This window comes from Aegilops tauschii, chromosome 7 (genome assembly GCF_002575655.3).
Source record: "Aegilops tauschii subsp. strangulata cultivar AL8/78 chromosome 7, Aet v6.0, whole genome shotgun sequence".
Classification (NCBI taxonomy): Eukaryota; Viridiplantae; Streptophyta; class Magnoliopsida; order Poales; family Poaceae; genus Aegilops; species Aegilops tauschii.
Window position 1 is genome coordinate 158986213 of NC_053041.3, and position 17740 is coordinate 159003952.

The 17740-nt window shown below is 46.7% G+C and overlaps 3 protein-coding genes across 3 annotated transcripts; 1 reads left to right on the forward strand and 2 right to left on the reverse strand.

Moving 5' to 3' along the window:
• The first annotated feature begins 211 nt into the window (after positions 1–211).
• Positions 212–3491, forward strand: LOC109739519 (uncharacterized). Its single transcript, XM_020298602.4, has 3 exons — positions 212–552; positions 723–890; positions 2918–3491. Exons 1-3 carry the CDS (start codon positions 303–305, stop codon positions 3145–3147), a joined length of 648 nt encoding a protein of 215 aa, XP_020154191.1. The 5' UTR covers positions 212–302; the 3' UTR covers positions 3148–3491.
• A 126-nt stretch (positions 3492–3617) lies between these two features.
• Positions 3618–7982, reverse strand: LOC109739521 (DNA polymerase lambda). The gene is made up of 14 exons (XM_020298604.4): positions 7783–7982; positions 7561–7710; positions 6978–7331; positions 6524–6617; positions 6313–6443; positions 5928–5990; positions 5667–5846; positions 5521–5574; positions 5315–5403; positions 4851–4941; positions 4492–4572; positions 4283–4350; positions 4105–4189; positions 3618–4014 (listed from the first exon to the last, which is right to left on the reverse strand). Exons 1-14 carry the CDS (start codon positions 7951–7953, stop codon positions 3916–3918), a joined length of 1710 nt encoding a protein of 569 aa, XP_020154193.2. The 5' UTR covers positions 7954–7982; the 3' UTR covers positions 3618–3915.
• Positions 7983–8109: 127 nt separating this feature from the next.
• On the reverse strand, positions 8110–14613 carry LOC109739520 (uncharacterized). The gene is made up of 5 exons (XM_020298603.4): positions 14129–14613; positions 13008–13104; positions 12860–12903; positions 12640–12729; positions 8110–11953 (listed from the first exon to the last, which is right to left on the reverse strand). Exons 1-5 carry the CDS (start codon positions 14267–14269, stop codon positions 8486–8488), a joined length of 3840 nt encoding a protein of 1279 aa, XP_020154192.1. The 5' UTR covers positions 14270–14613; the 3' UTR covers positions 8110–8485.
• Between the last annotated feature and the right edge of the window lie 3127 nt (positions 14614–17740).

Below are 17740 nucleotides of genomic sequence, written 5' to 3' on the forward strand. Positions count from 1 at the left end.
ACAAAAAGGTGGTGTTTAAATTAGCGTCCGAAAGATCGAGTTCAGGTGAAGACTTGCATTTAAGACCAGAGAATAATTAAAAAATGTATAAATAAAAAGGACAGAAAGGAAAAGGCCCACCACATTTGACTTGCTCTCCAAGCGAAGCAGCCCCGGGGATCCGCGGTCAGCGTTGAAAAGGGGACAGTGAGAAAAAAATATAAAACAGAAGAGAAAGTGTTCAGCAGCGAGGGCAAGGAAGAAAGGGAAACCCAGACCTGTCTAGAACCGCCACCTCGCCGCGAGGGAGGAAAGAAAAAAAAATGCTCGCCCGCACCCTCGTCGCCCGCCTCCGCCCCCGCCTCGCCCCGTCGCTCGTCGGCCTCGGTGGCCGCGCGTCGGCGGGCGCCGCCGCCGCCACCGACATCGTCGTCGACGAGGACGCGCCGCGGCCCCTCGGGCCGCCCGTGCCGGTCGGGGTCGGGGCCGCCGCCGCCGTCGCGGCCACCGTGCCCACCGTCCTGCAGCCGCGCGTGCTCATCTACGACGGCGTCTGCCACCTCTGCCACCGCGGTGAGCGCACGCCACCCAGCCCTATGACCCGCACGATTCCTCATTCCTGGGCACCATTTGGGTCGAGCCGTGGCCTAATTTGGGCCGAGCGATTCGCGTTCGACGGTACTGCTTTGTTGCGCCTGGGAATCGCTTGTGATGGCGAATTGTTGGCGGTTTTTGCAATGCAGGGGTGAAGTGGGTGTTCAGGACGGACAGGCACGCCAAGATCAGGTTCTGCTGCCTGCAGTCCAAGGCGGCGGAGCCGTACCTGCGGCTGGTCGGCATGGACCGAGAGGACGTCCTCCGCCGCGTTCTCTTCATCGAGGGGCCTGAGGCCTACTACGAGGGCTCCACTGGTTAGTATCCTATCCTCCTCCACCAGATTCAGAGCAGGCTCTTCTTGGTTAAGTGTGTCCTGTCAAGATTTTTCTGACAGGTTACTAGCAGTGTGATGCTGCGCGAGTCAATTGCAAGAAACCACCACATTTGCGGCTAGGTTTGCAGGAAACCACCAACTCGTTAATCCGTTGCAGAAAACACCGGAAAATTTGTTAAGTCGTTGCAAAAAGCACTGATTGGGTGATTTGGCCCGTTTGATCACTTTCTGACAAGTGGGGCCAGATTGTAAGGAGCTTAACTGGCAAAAAATTAGCACACACACCCCTAGATATTTACAGAAAAGGCAATCAGGCCCCCGGTTTGTGGATTGTGGATTGCAGTGCGGGAGCGAGCATTTCGTGTGCCAGGCCTGCGTCAGCGGCGGCGACGGCAACGGCGGCACGAACAAGCGCTGCGGTCCATGCGGGCACGCCGTGTCCTACACCCGCTCCCGCTTCATGGACGGCGTGGTGGACGCCTACAAGGTGTCGTGCCTCTACAAGGGACACGGCTGCGCCATGGACGGCATCCCCTACCACTCGGCCGCCGACCACAAGGCCAGCTGCAAGCACGCGCCCTGCTACTGCTTCGACTGCCGCTTCGTGGGCTCGCCGGCCAAGCTCGTGCGCCACCTCGCCTCGCCGTCCGGCGCGCACGCGTGGCCCGTGGAGAAGATCAGGTACGAGGTGCCCCAGCCGTTCGTCGTGCCGGCGTCGTCCGAGGAGGACCAGCGCCGCCTGCTGGTCACGGAGGACGGCCGCGTGTTCCTCCTGGCCGTGGGCGCCCGCAGGGACCTGGGCGGCCGCCGCCCCGTCACCGTAGTGTGCGTCAGGGGCAACGCCGACGCGGACGCGGACGCGAAGCCCCTGTACACGGGCGTGCTCTGGGTGGACGGCCCTCCGGCGCCCCCGCGCCAGCCGCTCGGGTGCAGCTTCAGGCTGAAGGCGACGGTGGCCAGCTGCTCCGTCCCCAAGGCGCTGCCGCTCCGACTCGCCGGCGCCGTCCGGCGCGCGCTTGGCGGCCGCGAGCCCGATGAACAGCCGCGGGTCCTGATTGGGGACCGGGGGCCTGATTGCCTTTTCTGTAAATATCTAGGGGTGTGTGTGCTAATTTTTTGCCAGTTAAGCTCCTTACAATCTGGCCCCACTTGTCAGAAAGTGATTAAACGGGCCAAATCACCTAATCAGTGCTTTTTGCAACGGCTTAACAAATTTTTCGGTGTTTTCTGCAACGGATTAACGAGTTGGTGGTTTCCTGCAAACCTAGCCGCAAATGTGGTGGTTTCTTGCAATTGACTCGATGCTGCGCTGAGAATAGTAGCAAGTAGCATCACCTCAGATGAAATTCTTGCTTTAAGGGTGAATTCCTGTCATCTTCTGCATAATTCTAATATGAGGGCCACTTGAATCCTTAGAGTTGGTTTTTATTTCAGTACATCTAGTATCATCATATACAGTATGATATTTATCATAATTTATGAATTGGGAGCCGATTGCCTTGCCCTTCCTGTTGATTCTTATGAGTCAGGTCAATTGCAAGATTTATCTTTAGCTAGGCTTGTGAAGGGTAGTCAAGCACCCTGCTTATAATTGAACTCATCAATGCTTCACTTGTTTCGCTGAACTTATCTACTACTAGTATATTTCAGTTGTTCAGTTGCGTGTTTTGTGCTGCTGTTTGGCCCACCCCTTGCTCAACAAAGTTGCAATGATAACTGTTTTTGCTCTCCGGCACTAGATCGTGTAAATTCTGATTTGTGTAAATACATAATTGTTTTTAGTTTATAGTTTAATCAGTTCTTGAGGCATCAGAATTCTGAAATAGTTTCAGATTTCCATATGGTTGTTGCAAATTATAAACAAGAGCTATGCTGTGATATACAATGGAACTAAACTAAAAAACACACTCAGTTCAGAAAAAAAACAATTAGAATACAATTGTTCCATCGCTGTTGATCCTCTCGGGTTATCATGGCACTGAACATTCTTAACATTTTTGGTTGCAGCTGCGCTGAAAGTTGCATCGTACCTGCCTCTTCCCTACTCGGCGCTGAGCTCCTTGCTGATCATCCCCGTCCCACTGCGCGACGCGGCCTACGATTACATTGCAAGAAATCGGTACGACTGGTTCGGCAAAGACGACGAGTGTCTGGTGACCAAGGACCGGGAGCTTCTCGAGCGATTCATCGACAGGGACGAAATGCTCGGTGGCGGTCCCAGCAACAGTTCTTATTGACCACCGCTGTTTGCTTCTCGGTAGGTGTAGGCAGAGGAGATATAAGTAATCTTCGCAACTATGTAGGCGATTATGGTTAGTTTGACTTGAAGCCTGGAACTTGAGCTCCGTTTTCAGTAGCTAAAAGTGCTGGCTGGGATGCAGCATATATCGCAACATCGGTCAGATGTTCCCACTTTTTGCGTGCCAACTTTTAGATCCGGTTAACTTCCAAGGAAGGGGATAGTTTTTGGATCTGGATTATCTCACAATGCAACAGGCTTTGAAATGCCCTGGGCCTGTCAAGTTTCTCAAGATGTGCCTGTGACATTTTGCCTACAAGCTTGGACTGTCCATGTTGATTATTATTCTGTATTAAATACTTTCAAATGCATTTATTTCTTGTTAAATTCCAGAAAAACGCCATCTTATATGATCATATAGTGGCAGAAAACCATGTCTTTATGTCTTTCACCTTGTGATAGCTGCAGTTGCAAAGGTAAACCACAAGTGTCCATTGTGAAGGCAAAGCGGTTGTACAACAAAATAGTTACAGATCCGTAGATTCATGCGTCACCGACGAACATTCTCCCCAACTGGTCTACAATACAACAGAGAACAACAAATTTCTCCCCAACTGGTCTACAATACAACAGAGAACAACAAATATATACGATCCCGCCAAACTACGTTTGCTACACACAGGTTTGGAAACAGATACCAGCGGGCCTGCGGCACAAAGGAGAACAAAACGACACAGGTCTGGCAAAGCTACATTCTCCTTCAGAGCTATAGATTCCGTTCATGAGGTTCCAAGTAGGGGAACCCAAGCGTGTCGAACACATCCTTCTCCTCGTGGCAGTTAACTATAGCCTCTGATCTCCCCGCCTGCAAAATTCGCGATAAAAGATGAAATGCCGACAGAGAAATGAAGGGAGACAGAATTGTAATGACCGACAAACAAGTGTACGTGCTTACACGCTTTCCACCACTGCTTTGTGTAGCAAGATACAAACCCGTGTCATCAAGCACGTAACCTTTGGATTCTGCTAGTATTCTCAATCTGCGTGTTGTAATTGTACACGTTATTTCCAAAAGAATAAAGTTGGATTTTCGTAACCATGGGACAATGTATGCATAGAGCTCGAATTTATACCGTCGATTTAGAACATCATTTCCAGTCCAGGCTAGTAGCCCGGATGCATACCTGTTCCTTGGGTATACCTGCCAACACCAAAAGGCAGACAGCGATACAAAATGAATTATGGTTTTCAGTTCCAAAAGAAACAAATCATGCTAACTGAAGAATAAAAACATCAATATAACTGAATGTCTCCATACTGGAATAGTGGAATCGCTCCATACCTTGAGATCAATGCGATGCCGCAGCTCACGCCCAGGATATGTGCAAAGACCAAAATATGTGTCAACCCCGCTGTCAGTTCCCTGCATTTCATTGAAGAATGTTAGCTAACTCAAACCTTCTTAACACACTTCTGCAGGAAGTTGAGAAAGGACCTTACCAGATATTGTAACTTTCTACTCCCTCTGTAGCTTAATACTGTATGACACATTTTGTTTACACTATCATAGTGTCGAAAAACGTCTTATATTAAGTTATGGAGGGAGTACTTTTTATCACCACATTTTTTTGGATTATTATTTATATGCTCTCTTCCATATAATATATCTTCTCAAATTCTGTGGAACTGGTGGCTACATACCTCAATACTGTTTATGCTGAAGATAAGATCCTCCCTCAAAAAGTTGATGTCCTTCAACCTCTGAACGAACTTCGGCAGAAAACCTACATGACTGCAAAGAATTGTAACGCCCGATTCACAACTTCTTGTTCTACAAAACTGTTCTTGCATAAATATGAATTGACATGCTTATAAGGGAGAATACGCCAACAATCCAAACTTCCAAGTTACAATGAGTTGATAACAATGTTTTTTTTGCAGAAGTTGATAACAATGTTGTATAACTAAACTGCTGCTCAGAATGATAGTGAGGTTCTGTCTTCTCCACATGTTTTAATTTCCTAGCCAGTGTAATTATTCATTACAATATTATAGCATACATTGAGTGGACCATAGAAGCATACATTCTCCCAATATGTGAATTTTAAATCATTAGACAAGGCCTGTCCAGTTCTAAACCTGGTTTCACATGCTTTGAAGTGTACCTTTTACCATCATCATGAGTAATTACAATATCCATGTCACCGCAAGATGATTTTCCACGTCTGTATGATCCTCCGCATACAATTGTCACCTTCAAATAAGAATCACACATGACAAATTTTAGAAATAACTATAGGAAAGTGATTGGCCTTAACAGCTTATGTGTGATCTGTACAAATAGTTGCTCAAAATGATCTCTGTAACTCACTCCAGGCAAGATATCCTTCCCAACTTCTTGCAAAAGCTTCTCCATCTCACTGACCTAGATAAGAAAAGAATGTAATGTGTGCTGTGTTGCATGCCTGTGAAAAATCTAGTAACTAATACTAGCAAACAAGTGCATGAATTACATACCTCATGCCGAGGGATTCTTTGTCTGATATCGTCAAAGAATTTCAAGCCAGTCCTCTGAGCATATGTAAGTGAGTCATCTTTCTGAAGGTCATCAAGAGTACGGTGTCCTTTATCATATAACTTAAGAGCAGTTGCAGGACCAACACCCCAAACTTCACCGAATAGGCTGACTGCCCGTACCTTTAAAATTATGTAAATCTATTATCAGGGCATGCAACTGAATAATGCTTAAGAATTAGTCCTTGCTCAAAATTAGGTTACCTTTTCATCATTCTCAAAGTGTTCCAGTTTGGAAAGCTTTCCTGTTGTCACTATTTCATTAATCTGCGAATCAAATGATGAATGCAAAATCACTTATTTTTTCTTGGAACTTTTATGTTCAAACTCCTATTTGGCCCATACTATAACTGTTCAGCGTCATCTAGCACTTTATGTTTTATGCTATCAGCGAAAATGGCAATAATTTTTCTAGTAAACAAGACAAAGACAATAAGTTCATCTTATTATTAAGTAATAGGAAGGATATTAGTTTCATTTATTGGAGTCCAAAATATACTTGTCGGCTTTTTAAAATGTCGAAAGAGTCGCAGACTACACTAGCAGTCACCAACAAATAGTAAGAAATGGTAGAACAAGACATACATACATGGTCTCTCAAAGATTTCCCAATGGCAGGGAGGTTTTTAACTTGGTCGCCACTTTCTATTTTGAATGGCAGTTTCTCGATTACGGGAATGGCCTTGTAATAGCTAAATGATCTCCGGTCATCTCCCATGGCTTCAAGAGAAAAGTGAAATTTCACAACAATCAACCAAATGATGAGAACATTACTGAATACAGTGTGTCGATGTCCTTACCTCTATATATGTTGATAAGTTTTCCAAAAATCTCAGTGATGTTCCTGTTGAGGTCCGGTGGAGCATATGTTGTAGGTTCTCCAGAAGAAGCTTCCTGGTTGTATAACTAATGCATAAGCATGCAAAGTAGGAAATCCCCGTCTATGCAAAAAATGAGATAAATCCCAGCACTGAAAAGTGAGGAGTTTCAAGTTTGCACTCCATGGATGAAAACTTGAATAGATACAAAGTTGCTTGCCAATGGGTAACAGGGTCGAATTCCGATATTCAGCAGGCATGTAAGTAGAATCTATAGCTCAAAGTTCATCAGAAATATATTTTTTCTTTTTTGATGCCTCACTCTGTATAAACTTTAGCAAATTATAGAAGAGTAGGTGTGTCAAAACAAGCGAATTTAAGCTTTAGAGAAAAGATGGTTTATGCACATTGGTTTATCAGAGGATCATGGTTATACCTCAATATCAAGAGAGCCTACGGTGTCCTTAGTATCCCCAGAGCTAGTCTGGCTATGTGCAAACTGGCCAGGCCCCTTTTCGACACCTGAACCATCATGCACATGTGTACTTGTTTTGTCTCGATGCTCCCCGGTAGCCACCTCCTTCCCATCCTGTCCACTAGTTCCTTTGCGATTCTCAGGATCCTCAGATGACATTTTGCTCCTTTTCGCAGGATTGGACGCACCTGTACCTCCGGCACCAGGTGCCTTTTTGAGTTTAAACTCCTCTTCGTAATTGATGGTGAACTTGTGCTCGGGCAGCCTCTCGCCGGACTTGAGGCATTCCTCCAGCCAATCAAAGGACACCACGCTCTGCGGTCAAGATTCAATCCTCATGTGAATACATGTAATCAAAAGCTTCAGAAGGCTTTCCATACTAGCATAGCAGGGTTATTTGATACCCGCATTACTTTGGCAAATGGCAAGTGCCCCAAAAGGACTAATAGCCAGCCTTCCAGAGCTCAATGCAGATGTGCGATTGCTAATAGAGACTAGGGCTCTACGGGGTCAAAGGGGGGCGGGGAGAGTAGCTAGCCATTACCCCTGGGAAGCGGTGGAGCCAGTCCGCGCCGAGCTCCCGGAGCAGCGCCTTGGCGTCGGCGGCGAGCACGTGGTTGATCCTGGCGCCCTTGGCGTCGGCGTCCTTCTTCTCGAGGCGGCCCCCCATCTGCACCAGCTTCTGCTTCCACACCTGCAATCCAAAAGCCCTAAGCACAAATGGGAGGCAAATCGGACGGGGGCGGAAGGGGGGAGAAGCGGCGACCTCGAGGCGGCGGGACTGCACGCCGTGGGGCACGAAGAAGGCGGAGACGCCGCGGAATATCCCCTCGGCGTCCCTCGGCGGCTCCGCCGGCTTCCGCTTCGGCGCCATCGCTCCCTCCCTCCTCGCTCCGTCGCCCCTGGGGTTTTGAGGTTTTAGGTTGTTCCAGAGCATTCCTTTTTTTTTTTATGGAAGGTTGTTCTGAATAGTAGTATTATCTATCTAGCCACAGCACATCTGCATGAGGGCATACATTGCTGCTGAGCTTCGAGTTTTGACCACAGGACAGCAAGCTCTGAATATCCATCTGGCCACAGCACACAGGCAAGCAATTCTGAACCAGCTCAGGTTCAGCAAGCACAAGCAAATCTGAACCAAACAATCATGTACATCATCTGATATACAACAAAAATATGAGCAACAAACCAAACCACACCAACAGAGACAAATCTGTCGTAAAAAAAAACCAGAAAGCTGCCCTCCTCCTAATGTGGGGAGGGGCTTATTGCTTGTGAGTGAGTAAACCAAGTAAATACCCTATCCTTCTCTCTTTTCCCCCTCAAATTTTACAACTCAAACAGTGCACAAACAAAAGCAAGCAAAATGGCATGCAAAACTATCGACGGTAGTATCGATCCTTCAACCGGGTAATAACTGTTTACTGATGCGCAGTGACTGTGCCCGGCTAACCACTGTCTTGGTGAGCTCAGGCTGATATGTTCGTCTCTGTGGCAGGCGAGGGTATGTCGGTGGCCGAGTCCGTGTCGTGGTGCGATGGTGCCTCGATGGCAGCATCGTCATGCGACGGCTTCTCGGTGGCTGCGCCTTCTTCCTCTTCCTTTGATGGTTTGTCAGTGGCTGGCTTCTCAAGAGCCATGCTATCCTCTGATGACTTCACAGTGTCGTCTTCTTTCTCCTCTAATGGTTTCTCGGCATCTATTCTGTCGTTTGATGGCTCAGCACTGGCTTCATCTTCCACTGATGGTTTGTCGGTGACAGGCTCCTCAACAGCCATGCTGTCCTCTGATGGCTTGACAACAGTGTCAACTTCTTTCTCTGATGGCTTATCAAGATCCGCTCTGTCGTCTGATGGCTCAGCACTCACCTCATCTTCCTCTGAAGGTTTGTCAGCGGTTGGCTTCTCAAGAGCCACGCTGTCCTCTACTGGCTTGACAGCATCATCTTTTTCCTCCGATGGCCTCTCGAGATCCACTATGCTTGATGGCTCAACACTCACCTCGTCTTCCTCCGATGGTTCCTCGAGAGCCACATTGTCTTCTGCTGGCTGAACACTAGCCTTAACTTCCTCTGATGGCTTCTCAGGAGTTACAGCATCCTCCGATGGCTTCTCAGCAGCTGAGATGTCATCTGATATCTTAACACTGGCCTCACCGACATCTGCGGGTTCCTCAACAAATGCGGTGCTTTCTGGTGTTGTTTCTAGTGCAATGCTTTGAGGCAGTGTCTCATCAGAAATTTCATGCTGTGCAGGTTCCTCGGTGGTAGTGCTGATCTTTGGAATGCTTTCAGGCAGTGTTTCAGTAGCTAAGCTGCTTTCTGATGGATTATCAGTAACAACGTTAGTCTCAGTTTCCAGTGGCTTCTCAATACGCCCATCCTTTTGAGGTTCCAATGGCTGCTCAGTTAAATCATGAGGAGCTGCACCAATTTGACGCTCTGATCGCTCCTCGGTAATTGCGTCAACTTTAGGTTCTGAGGGTTCCCCGGCGGATGCATCGTTCTGAGGCTCTGATGGCGGTCCTGATGATTCACCAGCAGCTGCATCACCTTGAGACTCAGATGGCTTCTCAGTAGATGTGTCACTTTGATGGACTACTGGTTCCTCCACTGATGCGGCACTTTGAGGTTCTGATAGCTGCTCAGCCGACTGATCAGCAGCTGCATCTGTTTGTGGTTCTGATGACTTCACGGCAGCTGGGTCAAATTCAGGCTGCAATGACTCCTTAACTATTGCATCACTACTAGGCTCTGTGGATGCATCTTTTTGTCGTTGCAATGGTTGCTCCACTGGAACCTCAGCCGGTGCAACACTTCGAGATTCTGATGACTGCTCAACGCCAGCATCCTTTTTAGCTTCCGTTATCTGGCCAATTGCCTCTTGAGTAACCACGACGTCTTGGGATTGCAACGTTTGCTCAACAGTTGGCTTACTTTGAGAACCTGACAAGTTCTCACCAGAAGTGGCATCAATTTCAGGCTCTGGTACCTTCTTGAGAGAGACATCATCCTGTGTCATCAGGTTCCTTTGTGGTGTAGCATCAGCAATATCTTCATTTTGAAGTTGTTTCTCAACAGTCTCTTCAGTCTGAAGTTGCTCCTTGGAAGATTCATTCATTTGTAATGGCTTCTCTTGAGAACTTTCTTGTGATGGCTTCCCGGTGATCGAAGCTATTTGAGGTGCCTTTTCTTGAGAACTTTCATTTGATGGGTTCTCGGCGGTTGCAGCAATTTTAGGTGTCTTTGCTTCAGATGGCTTCTCTTGAGAACTTTCTTGTGATGGCTTCTCGATGATCGCAGCAGTTTGAGGTGCCTTTTCTTGAGATGGCTTCTCTTGAGAACTTTCTTCCGGTAGCTTCTCGGTGATCACAGTGATTTGAGGTGCCTTTTCTTGTAATGGTTTCTCTTGAGAACTTTCTTGTGATGGCTTCTCGATCACTGCCTTGGTTTGCAATGCTTTATTGGTAGCCATATCACTCGCTGCCAGATTTTTTGGAGTTGTACTTCTTTGCCATGACTTCTTCACAGCCATGTTGCTCGGGGCTGGCTTGGTGACGGTCACATTGCTTTGTGTCATTGTCACAGCTGCTGCTGCACTGCTTTGTGATGGCTTCTCAAATGGCGTGTTGCGCTTCCACTGCCGTTTGATCGATCCAGCACTTTCAGTTTTCTTTGCATCGACTACATTACTCTGGGGTTGCTTCTCGGTTCTCGTGTTGAATTGCCATGGCTTTTTCACTACTACTGCAGTGTCCTCCGAAGGCTTCACATCATCTGCATTAGTTTGTTGAGGTTCCTCACTGGGCTGCTGTAGCACAGCTGCATTAGTTTGTTGAGGTTCCTCACTGGGCTGCTGTAGCACAGCTGCACTGGTTTGTAGAGGTTCCTCACTGGGCTGCTGTAGCACAGCTGCACTGGTTTGTAGAGGTTCCTCACTGGGCTGCTGTAGAACAGTGACCACTGTACTGGTTTCCACTGGTTTCATATCAACCTCACTGCTCTGCAGAGATTTCTCACTGGCTATTCTGCGGCCCCATGGCCTTTTAATTGCTGTGCTGCTATCTAACGGCTTTGTATCACTCTTCGGTGACGGCTTTTCAGTTGGTCCACTGTTTTGTTTCTGGTTCTCAGCAACCACAGGGCGTTGCCATGTTTTTTTGACCACTTTGCCGCTTTCTGATGGCTTCACATCATCTGCACTGGTTGATGCTGGCTTATCCGATGGTAACATGCTCTGCTGTGGGTTCTCAGTAGCTACACTGCGCTGCCATGACTTTTTTACCGCTGTGCTGCTGTCCGACGGTTTCCCATTAGTCCCATTACTGGATGACGGCTTCTCAATGGCTGCATCGCTCGGTGATGGCTTTTCAGTTGATGCACTACTCACTAACGGCTTATTCGTGGGAAGACTGCGTTGCCATGGTTTTCTTATGGCCGCACTGCTTCCTGATGGCTTAGCATCAACCACACTGCTCTGCTGTGGCTTCTCGGCACTGCTTTCTAATGGCTTATTGTTAACTACAGGACTCTTTGACTCACTCTCACTAACACTTTCACTTTCTGCTGACTTCTCAACTGTGCTTTCCGATGGTTTAGCAACATCAATGCTATGTGATTGTTTTTCAGCTGCAACATCATTTTGGGATGCTTCATCAGCTGTGAGCTCATTTTCTGAGGTCTTCTCACTGACTTCATCACCTTGACCTGGCTTGTTGGTGGCTTCTCCAGTTTCTGGTTGTTTCTCGATAGCCACTTTTGCATTTGCAGTGTTCTCCTCGAACTGACTGAAGTTTCCCTTGACCATGAACAACTGAGAATGGTGGGTCTTGCAATAAAGTTTGCCTTCATGTGTGACATTGTTGGATGGGCTGAGTGTACAACCACCATGGGTGCAACGGAAGCATGATTTATGATACGAGCCTCCGTTAAGATCAACCTGCAAGAAATGAGTTGAACCAAAAAAAGGTTCAATAAGGTAAATACAGGAAGTGATAGAATGAGAAAGAAAAGACATTCAAAGAAAAAATATTGCTAAAAATGCAAACATTATAGGCATTTATTGGATCCGCCATAGATGCTGAAGATAATTAGATGTGACTTACGCAGCTATGCACTATGTTATAAGAAGGCATTAAAGACTCAACACATACTATTGGATTGGTATAACATCTCTTCATCCAAAAAATAAAACGATTTGGCTCGTGGACGAGATATTGATTAGTTCTTTTTTCCTGTCTGCTACTTGCAAGTGGGATTAGAGAACTGCGTTAGATGTGGGAATCTGCCAGATTGTAATTCTAATACTCCCTCCGATCCATATTAATTGTCGCTGCTTTAGTACAAAGTTGTACTAAAGCTGCGGCAATTAATATGGATCGTAGGGAGTAATAAACATGACAAGTTTTATTACATTTGCAATTGCCAAGGAACTAGTCTTGTCATGAATTATGACAGTTTTAGCAAGATGACAGAACAAACCACAATTCTTCTGTAGTACAACTTACAAACACCAGTAACTCCAGCTATTATAGAGAGAACAAAATACATAGAATACTTATTTTTCTGGCAGTTGCTGGTTTTGATGTGCATTGAAGTAGCAGCCAAAGATTAAATAATACTGACCTTTTCAAGAGGGTATACAGTCTTGTTACAAACTACGCACTTGTCTTGCGTGCCGACAAACATGCTAGAGAATCTGCTGTTTTGCTGGCCCTGCATTTTGGAAAAATATCAAGAAGGAAATGGACATAATGTTGTGTATATTACAACCTAAGCCAAACAATTTCAATGCTAGGCATATGCTTCAACCACACAAAAGACGTGTCCTACAGAAGCACAATACCTTAGGTCCATTTGATTTTTCTGATTTAGCTGCTCTTGTCACACCTGGCATAATACATAATTGCTCCCAAATTTAGAGAACAATGTGACAAAATAATCCTGAAAATAAACACATCTGAGTGGGAATGATCAAGTATTGCCTTCAGTACCTTCAAAACTTTTTTCTAAACTGCCAGTTGATTTTAATATCTGGTCATAGTGAGGTTTGCAGTACAGGACACCTTCGATCGAAGAATAATTGCTAAACTGCAGAACAAACAAGAAAGAAAAGAAAAAAAATAGTTCCCGTGTTAGTTTACTTTTATGTTTCAAAGATGTAGCTTTAGCCGCAAACAGGGAAACATAGTACCAGTGCCAAGTAATATGATGTAGCATAAAAGATTTAATGTGAGAATTTCTGCTTTCAGAAAAATAATTTAGTTTCTAAATAATGGAGCATAGACTATGTCAAGCATGTGGTCTGAAGGAATATTCAATAATGCAAGGAACACATGTCTAATCTAGGACCAAGAGTGCATATCAACTTAAATTTGTCTTTTGCTTTATTGGTAGTTCATTGTGTCAACTGGCTACATCTTTATCATAGCTCTAAATTGCTTTTATGCTCTCTAAAAGATCATTACAGGGATCATAAAACAGATCAGGACTCAAGGGGTCCACTCCACCCATGGGCAAAATCATCACTAAACTGCATGTGCTATGCTGTCTTGCCCGTTTCTTTAAGGAAAGGCAAGTACAGAGAACTCATCATACTAATATGACACATCATTGTGCGACGAAGATGGATTCCTTGAATGAAGTTAAACGCATAATATAACATCATGGTTTTTTTAGATGGCTTAAGCCGCGTGGTACTCATTACCACTCTCTGATGGACAATCTGCAGGGTGTGGAATGGACAAAATCATCGCGGTTGACAAGAACATGCAGCCTAACTTCATAACTGGTTGTGGTTGAGAAGGAGAAACCCACACAGCAAGTACAAGTACCAACCACAGCATCAATCAACTGAACAGTTTAAACAGGGACAGACAATCATAAGCAAGCTAATGATGCTCAGGTACGCATTACTAGTACTTACCTCCCGTAAAGCTCGCAATAATAGCCCGAATCACGGGGGGGATAAGCATGCAAGCATCTTATAAATCATAGCATCCGTCCTACTTTAGTACTAGCACTTTATCTATACCATCATCTGAACAGTGGAGCTCTAGTTGGCTCGCATGATTCATTCTGGTCAAGGGGGGAGAAGACGGCGAGGGAATTTGACCTGGAGGGTGCTCTTGCAGTGGTGGCAGCGGAAGCAGGGGCGATGGTAGGCGCGGCCGTCGGCGGCGAGCTCCTCGACCGGGTACACCTTCTTGCCGCAGGAGGCGCACTTCTGCGTGGTGCCGCCCCACGCCGCCGCCATCCCCTCCCCGTCCCCCTCCCCCTCCCCGTCGCTGGCCAGCGCAGCCCCCGCGTCCCGCTCTTCTCGCCGCCTCGCGATGGCTAGGTGCGCGTGGGAGGAGGAAGGATCGGGGGAGGGAGGAAGGGAAAGGAAGAGAAAGGAGGCGACGATGGGGGTGATGATTAGTGGAGGTGAAAGCGGCGGCAGCACAGCTCAGAGCTGCGGAGGGAGGAGAGGAGAGGGGGGGAGGGGGGAGGCTTGGCAGAGAGCAGAGAATAACGAGCGGCAGCGCACGCAGCAGCGGAGTTGGTGCGGTGTGCGCTCCTACTTTCGTCAAAAGGGAGAGGGATTTGCTACGCCCACCACTCCACGCTGCTGCTGCCTTGGGAAGATATCCGGTTCGGGCGTGTGTCGTGCGGCGTTGATGATGACAACTGAGCACAAAGAAAAAACATTTTATGATTATTTTTCTACTAGTAGGAATATGATGTGCCTTTAGGCCTGTATATGCACAATATTCATATGATCCTGTTAAATGGCGAATGTTCGTCAGAGAAGGTGGCATTTGCAAACGTTCTAGGCGGCGGCGCGGCGGTTGGATCTGGGGCGGCGGGCCATCTGACCTTGGATCGGTGGCGGCGGCATGGAGGGCCTGTTGGACGGGTCGGCGGCATAAGTGGCCCATGTTGAGGAACGTAGTAATTTCAAAAAAATTCCTACGCACACGCAAGATCATGGTGATACATAGCAACGAGAGGAGAGAGAGTCGTCCACATACCCTCGTAGACCGTTAAGCGGAAGCGTTATGACAACGCGGTTGATGTAGTCGTACGTCTTCACGATCGACCAATCCTCAGTACTGAACGTACGGCACCTCCGCGTTCAGCACACGTTCAGCTCGGTGACGTCCCGCGAACTCACGATCCAGTAGAGCTCGAGGGAGAGTTTCGTCAGCACGACGGCGTGATGACGATGTTGATGAAGCTACCGACGCAGGGCTTCGCCTAAGCACCGCTACGATATGACCGAGGTGGATTATGGTGGATGGGGGCACCGCACACGGTTGGGAGAGATCAATGATCAACTTGTGTGTTCTAGGGTGCCCCCTGCCCCCGTATATAAAGGAGCAAGGGGGGAGAGGTGGCCGGCCACGTGCCAAAGGGGGGAGTCTTACTCCCACCGGGAGTAGGACTCCTCCTTTCCTAGTAGGAGTAGGAGAAGGGGGAAGGAGGAGGTGGAGAGAAGGAAGGAGAGGGGGGCCGCCGCCCCCTTCCCTTGTCCAATTCTGACTGGGGCAAGGGGGGTCGCGCCCCACCTCCTGGCTGTCCTCTCTCTTCTCCACTAAGGCCCAATAGGCCCATTACATCCCCGGGGGGTTCCGGTAACCTCCCGGTACTCCGGTAAAATCCTGATTTCACCCGGAACACTTCCGACGTCCAAATATAGGCTTCCAGTATATCAATCTTTATGTCTCGACCATTTCGAGACTCCTCGTCATGTCCGTGATCATATCCGGGACTCTGAATTACCTTCAGTACATCAAAACATATAAACTCATAATACCGATCATCACGGAACTTTAAGCGTGCGGACCCTACGGGTTCGAGAACTATGTAGACATGACCGACACACGTCTCCGGTCAATAACCAATAGCGGAACCTGGATGCTCATATTGGTTCCTACATATTCTACGAAGATCTTTATCGGTCAAACCGCATAACAACATACGTTGTTCCCTTTGTCATCGGTATGTTACTTGCCCGAGATTCGATCGTCGGTATCTCAATACCTAGCTCAATCTCGTTACCGGCAAGTCTCTTTACTCGTTCCGTAATGCATCATCCCGCAACTAACTTATTAGTCACAGTGCTTGCAAGGCTTATCGTGATGTGCATTACCGAGAGGGCCCAGAGATACCTCTCCGACAATCGGAGTGACAAATCCTAATCTCGATTTATGCCAACCCAACAAGTATCATTGGAGACACCTGTAGAGCACCTTTATAATCACCCAGTTACGTTGTGACGTTTGGTAGCACACAAAGTGTTCCTCCGGTAAACGAGAGTTGCATAATCTCATAGTCATAGGAACATGTATAAGTCATGAAGAAAGCAATAGCAGTAAACTAAACGATCAAGTGTTAAGCTAACGGAATGGGTCAAGTCAATCACATCATTCTCCTAATGATGTGATCCCGTTAATCAAATGACAACTCATGTCTACGGCTAGGAAACTTAACCATATTTGATCAACGAGCTAGTCAAGTAGAGGCATACTAGTGACACTATGTTTGTCTATGTATTCACACATGTATTATGTTTCCGGTTAATACAATTCTAGCACGAATAATAAACATTTATCATGATATGAGGAAATAAATAATAACTTTATTATTGCCTCTAGGGCATATTTCCTTCAGTCTTCCACTTGCACTAGAGTCAATAATCTAGATACACTGTAATGATTCTAACACCCATGGAGTCTTGGTGTTGATCATATTTTGCTTGTGGAAGAGGCTTAGTCAACGGGTCTGCAACATTCAGATCCGTATGTATCTTGCAAATCTCTATGTCTCCCACCTGGACTTGGTCCCGGATGGAATTGAAGCGTCTCTTGATATGCTTGGTTCTCTTGTGAAATCTGGATTCCTTTGCCAAGGCAATTGCACCAGTATTGTCACAAAAGATTTTCATTGGACCCGATGCACTAGGTATGACACCTAGATCGGATATGAACTCCTTCATTTGCTGCTTCTGAAGCAGCTATGTACTCCGCTTCACACGTAGATCCCGCCACGACGCTTTTTTAGAACTGCACCAACTGACAGCTCCACCGTTCAATGTGAACACGTATCCGGTTTGCGATTTAGAATCGTCCGGATCAGTGTCAAAGCTTGCATTGACATAACCATTTACGACGAGCTCTTTGTCACCTCCATAAATGAGAAACATATCATTAGTCCTTTTTAGGTATTTCAGGATGTTCTTGACCGCTGTCCAGTGATCCATCCCTGGATTACTTTGGTAGCTCCCTGCTAAGCTAATAGCAAGGCACACATCAGGTCTGGTACACAGCATTGCATACATGATAGAGCCTATGGCTGAAGCATAGGAAACACTTTTCATTTTCTCTCTATCTTCTGTAGTGGTCGGGCATTGAGTCTGACTCAACTTCACACCTTGTAACACAGGCAAGAACACTTTCTTTGCTTGATCCATTTTGAACTTCTTCAAAACTTTGTCAAGGTATGTGCTTTGTGAAAGTCCAATTAAGCGTCTTGATCTATCTCTATAGATCTTGATGCCCAATATATAAGCAGCTTCACCGAGGTCCTTCATTGAAAAACTCTTGTTCAAGTATCCTTTTATGCTATCCTGAAATTCTATATCATTTCCAATCAGTAATATGTCATCCACATATAATATCAGAAATGCTACAAAGCTCCCACTCACTTTCTTGTAAATACAGGCTTCTCCAAAAGTCTGTATAAA